We start from the raw sequence: 6,000 nt of genomic DNA on the forward strand, positions 1-6,000 counted from the left end.
TTGTCTAATGTGGCATGAGTATGAAGGATAAACACAAAGGTTCTATTATTGGTACTGAATCTGAAGCAATGTCGCATAATTAGGATGATATCTTCAACTAAAAGCTTCCCTGGCAACTTCTTTGCAAATATTTAACATCAGGGATGTGATCAAGAAGACATTAATGTGTTTTATATTTGATTGCACAACCAATGCAGGGGACAATATATACAATACAATACAGGAGTCTGTCTAATACCTTGGGAATGCTGGTCCATGGGGCTAGGCGGGGGTCCCATGCCACTGAGACCACCAGGTCTCATACCAATCCCCTTCATCTGGCCGTATCGGGAATCATCAGGCATTCCCTTCTCATGCATGCCTTCCATGGGCTACAGAGTAAAGACAAAATGCATATGACAATGTAGCCAAAATAATAGCAGATGAACCAATTACTGAGGTGAAAGCAGAACATTTTATGTTCCACAAAGCTTATATTAAAGAATTAAAATAATAATCATGGCATTATACTGCAGTTTTCTTAGCTTTCCAGCAACACACAGTGCTTTACAACGTATGCCTCACATTCATTCACCGTAGGATGGCCAAATGGAGACATTTTCTTAACCGGTCGCCGTTTTTCCCCATAATAAAGTTCCCTATTTACACATTAAAAACAACAATACGAGGAGGATGAAGAATAATACGAATGCTTTCTATAAGAAATGTGTTTTTTGCAACAGTAAGCTCACAGTCAATTGAGTCAAACAACTCGTCCCGGACGCGACAGATTTCAAGCTTGCAGATCGGCAATAAACCTACGCGATCAACAGTGTCAAAGTAGAGAGTTGTTTTAAGCTTTTCTTTTCGCTTTAAAACTGTGTTTCGCTGTTGTTTGCTGATGAACAAGCTTGTCTCTGTCAGCATGCATGGATGTTACACACACATTGGTGTCGTTGGCAGCAGCGCCACAGAAATGTGTGACCAGTGTTGCATGGGTGATGTTACACAGACATCGGTGTCCAGGGCTTTGGCGTTTGGTGTGACACGCGGGTTGATTTTCAATATTTTAATTTTTATCGGTCACCATTAACCGTTAGTGTTTACCGGTAACTAGGGATGGTCCGATCAGGTTTTTTGGAACCGATCACCGAGCACCGATCACAAAGGTTTGATCACCCGATACCGATCATTCACCGATCAAGTTATTATTTATATTTTCTAAATGTTAATGTTTTAACTTTAATTAATTAATTCACTCATGAATTCATTTATATATTTGCCTTATAGTTATTTACCATTTACCAGCATTACTATGTATTTATTATCATAGCAGTAATTAATTATTCCTTCAGCACTGTGGAAATCAATACCCCAAAATGGCCTCAAGTGGGCATACTGAACGGCTGGTTGATCGAATGCACCAATCGGATCGGATCGGTGAATTTACCTTTTGATCTAAACCACCGATTATCGCCGATCACGCTTTGATCGGCCCGATCCGATCCATTGCCGATTCATCGGTAACATCTCTACCGGTAACCAATTTCTTAACGGTTAAATGGTAACAGTTAAGAGTTGGCCATCCCTAATTCACTGACAACGGTGAGCAGCCATGCAAGGCGCCAACCTGTTTGTCAGGAGCAGTTAGGGGTTCAGTGTCTTGCTCAAGGACACCTCAACGCGATGCCAGAAGGAGCTGGGATCGAACCGGGATCGCCAGACGACCGATCAGACGGGATCCTGAGCCGCTGCCGCCCCTCATTTGTTGATATCAAACAATCATTGGTTGTCATTATTGTTTGTTTTGTGGCAGAAGCGAGCAACGGCAAGCAAGTGGTACAGAGTCAATCATCTAGACTCTCAAGATCTGTTAAGCCTGTTAAAGTTAGTTACTTCTGCATGTTGTGCACCGAAAACAGCCGATATACAAGCTTGTAGACCAGATCTACAATTTTCGATGTGCAACACAGGCACTCATGTATAACTCAGGCTAAAATATGCAACTGTAGCCACAAAAACAAATGTTAAGGGGCAAAGTGTCCCCTGAAATCTCTATAGCCTGTGGCTGTGCAATCCAAAGGGGTAGGGAGATTTGTCCCAATACTTTCTGCTAAAATATTATCCATCCATAAGGATAATGTTAATATCTTTTCTTCAAAACAAGCTTTCAGGAGGAGCAACTTTATATGTTGTTGAAGTTAATTATAAATTAAGTTCATCATAATTCTCCAAATTTCATAAGAAATCTACTCATTTCCAAACAAACATTGTTGACAAATCGTCTCTTGTGAGGATTGCCGGGGTTCCTGGCACAAAATCTGTACAATTGGGGTATTTGACGTGAACAGGGGCGTCACATGGGGGAAAAGTGGGACTGAGTTACTAGGGCCCAAGGTGGAGGTGCCTTAATTATTTCATGCTTTAACAATTGAAAATAGCAGATATACAAGCTCACAGCATGGCACCGAGTGCCACGCTGCGAGCTTGTAGATCTGCCATTTTTTTAAAGTTGAGAAGATTTGTGCAAATCTTTGAATATATGTATTTAAGCGAACATTTGTAACTCAAATTTTGCTTCTGGGGGGTCCCTGGAACTTAATATTTTGTCCGTGGCCAAATACATATAATTTTGCAGGTCCTTGATATGAAAAGGTTTGAGCACCACTGACATAGAAACATAGGTTTTTCAAAAAACCTTAGAAGGATTTGATATATTCAGACTTTTCACAATTTTTCAATTGCACTCGGTGCCGCACTGTGAGCCTGTATATCTGCTATTTTTCAATAGTTAACGTACAAAATAATGCGTAATAATACGTTCCCAGTCTAAACGGGTTAAACCCCCTCCTCCCCTATGAAGAACATTCATGGGGGGGCCGCAGTGAATCCTTGTACCCAGGGCCCAGAATTTATTGCGACACCCCTGGACGTGAAAATGTTTGAGAACCACTAGTGTAAACTGATTTCATACTTTGTGCATTTGATGCATGTTGTCCTGAGGGTATCCCGCGGGTCCCTGTGGAGGGTGAGGGTGTCCGGACCCAGGGGGCCCTGGGCTGGGGCCCATCATGCTGTGGGCAGAGCCTGGAGAAGGACCAGGGCTCGGGCCCATCATGCCTCCCGGAGAGGGCCCAGGGCCCGGGGAAGGCCCTGGCCGAGGTGTCCCTCCCATCGGTGGGTCCGGGGTGGACATCTCTCAGCGGAGATTGGGAACGGGAATGTGTGACAGCAGCAAGTACTCCTCTGTAAAAGGCGAGAAGTTTATCATCACTCAAGAACTATGCTAGACAGACAGCATTGAAGATTCTTCCAAACCAGGTCATATTGACTTCATTTTCAGTCAAACAACATTGGTAGACACAAGTTACATTTACACGATTAAAACAATTATTTGTAGCTCTTCCACCTCTTGATTAATGCGAGGCACATGAAGAATGACAACCATACATTTAAAAAGTCCATTATATCTAATTGCAGCTTCAAACACTGACAGAGGAAGCTGAGGGATCAAGTTTCTTCCCATCAGCCATCATCATCAATAATAAACAATACATGTAATAATTTAACTATGTATTTATATAACACTTTTAGAAGTGTAAGTGAAAGGCTCCTAAAGATTGCAGTGATTATAATTATAATGAATACAAAAAGTAAAATAAGTAGCCAATACACGTTAATGGAACAGAGAGGCTACACTGACTAGGGACATCAAAATGTAATAGGTCCCTAAAAGATACTAAAAGACTTTCGTTTCTTTTTAGATAATATAGAAATATAGAATTACTATTCACTATTGTCCAGTTTTATGCACATTTTCTATAAGTATTTATATAATCAATCATGTAACATTACTTTTACATACATTTATTGTTTATAATTGATTCATTTCATAACAATTTGCATCTCCCTTTAGGAAAACAAATAAAGAATGAATGGCTCGCCTCAGAACAGTGGTTCTCAAAGTGGATCCCAGGGACCCCTCTGGTCAATTTAGACCCTTTAGGTCTCAATTTAGACCCTAAGGATTCTAAATTGACCCTTACACGTATGTAACTCTGATGGATGGAAATGGAACCAACTGTTAGGGTCCATTTGGTGCCATTCTATACGGTCAGAGTTAACAGGAGACCTTGAAGTTGAAATTTAAAGGTTTGAGAAACACTGCCTTAGAAGACAGCGCTGAACAAAACACCACAGTCAGAGCTGGACACCGGGCTGGTTGCTTCTAATAATAATACCTTGCGATAGTTGCGAACATTCATGTGAAAACAAACATTTTCAACTAGACTTGCCGTTTGCTGCTCAGTTCACCGAACGTTTATGATTAGTGATTACCAACAACACAGTGGTTTGTTTACTTTAAAACAGACAACTGGCTAAGCTATGACTAGCCAGGCCTACACACTGTACACAGCTTTTGTTTGTTGTCAACGTATTACTTTTCTTGTTGTACTTCATTTAAACCCCACTTTAAAAGGCCCCACAACTTGAAAATCACTCGTCGGACACCGTGGCCAGTCCCTAAAAAACCGTTACAATACGACGATACACAAAGAAAACCTTGCTTATCATTGTTGGGCTCGGGGAAGCCGGTTGCTAACGACCTAGCTAGCTCTGTTCTATGTCACAGATGAGCCCTTGCGCTCACAGCCGCTGCTCAGCCTCTCGTTTTTAGTACAAAATAAAAAATACACTTTCGCTAATCACCAAAACAAAGACTGTTCTAAGATGTTGAACGCCTACTTTCCTTGGTGGGAACATTCGGAGCCCCCCCATCTTAGGTCAAAAATACACTTTTTAGACAGAAAAGAAAACATTTCGCCGGAGGTTTTAGCTACTCCACAGCGCCCTCTACAGATCTTGTCAATAGAAATGTCCACTGGCCAGATTTTGTCTTCTGGTAAAATATTTTCTTTTCGGTCTAAAGTGTATTTTAGACGTGAGGTGGGGGGCTCAGAGTGATCCCACCAAGTAAAGTAGTCGTTCAACTTCCTAACGCCGACTTTGTTGTGAGTAGTGAAACTGTATTCTTTGTTTATGTTTTACTACAGGAGGATGCGCAGCCTTTCCTGCGGTGCAAGGGCTCATCGGTGACATAGCGTTGAGGACCAGAGCTACTATACGCAGCCACAACATTGACTGGCTATGATGGGAATGCTAACGCTGCTAGCCTGCTAACGGGTCTAGTTGTGCTAGCCTAGCCGGCCAGCCATGCTCTCGCGACCAATTAATGTGTGCGCAAACTGCGCTGTTCAGCGGCCGCTTGGGTCCAAATGCGGTCGATTAAACCTAAAAGGTGAGCGCATCGGTCATTCATTCATTCACCGTGGCTGATTGATCCCACGCGCCTCCCGTACCTCCGCTCTACAATAAAAACATTTCCAACAAACACATCTCAGGCTCATTCATCGCTCACTCTACTGCCGCGCCACTGTGTACTGTACTGTCTGTCTGTCTCTCTCATTGTTCCGCCATCAAAACCAGCCCAATAAAACCACGTAGTTACATAATAACACTGTAAGACGCTGGCCGTTTCAAACAAATACAAAACAAATATCGCTGGACTTACTCGAGCACCGAGTTTCTGGGTGAATAAATGATGCCTCGCCGGGTGCAATGTATCTCGGTTTTCCTCCTTCTGCCCAGAAACAAAGAGCGACCTGCCCTGGTTTTTTGTGTCCGCCTCCCCCCTCTTGTTCCTCGGCTGCAGTCTCTAGCGCCCCCCCTGTCGGTCTCTGTTTCCGCATGCCCAGTGATGATGGCTGCGTTGCAGAGAGGAATGCAGAGACCGACGTGGGGGATGGGTGTTCCAGTCCAGTTGAAAAACACACATATTATTATAGAGGGGAATGCGAATGATTATTAATAGCTGTGTACGTTAATTAGATTTGTATTATTATTTGACTTATGTGATAAATGGGAGGTTCCCCATCTGATAGTGAAATAATATCATTGGACTATAATCCGAGTAGCCTACATTGTGAAGATGTAGTGTAGCTTACTCTGCCTAGATATGCA

At 42.5% G+C, this 6,000-nt stretch overlaps 1 protein-coding gene across 3 annotated transcripts in view; it reads right to left on the minus strand.

The window, feature by feature from the left end:
• smarca4a (SWI/SNF related BAF chromatin remodeling complex subunit ATPase 4a) overlaps positions 1–5,689 on the minus strand; it is a 33,070-nt gene extending 27,381 nt beyond the window's left edge. For all 3 annotated transcript variants that reach the window (XM_080724682.1, XM_080724683.1, XM_080724681.1), the window contains exons 1-3: positions 5,552–5,689; positions 2,954–3,225; positions 239–371 (exon numbers count right to left, since the gene is read on the minus strand). In XM_080724682.1, the coding sequence (XP_080580808.1) occupies positions 239–371; positions 2,954–3,175 (355 nt within the window). In that variant the 5' untranslated portion in view covers positions 3,176–3,225; positions 5,552–5,689. The remainder of the gene's footprint in view (positions 1–238; positions 372–2,953; positions 3,226–5,551) is intronic.
• Between the last annotated feature and the right edge of the window lie 311 nt (positions 5,690–6,000).

This window comes from Nannobrachium achirus, assembly GCF_963921795.1.
Source record: "Nannobrachium achirus genome assembly, chromosome: 4".
Lineage (NCBI taxonomy): Eukaryota > Metazoa > Chordata > Actinopteri > Myctophiformes > Myctophidae > Nannobrachium > Nannobrachium achirus.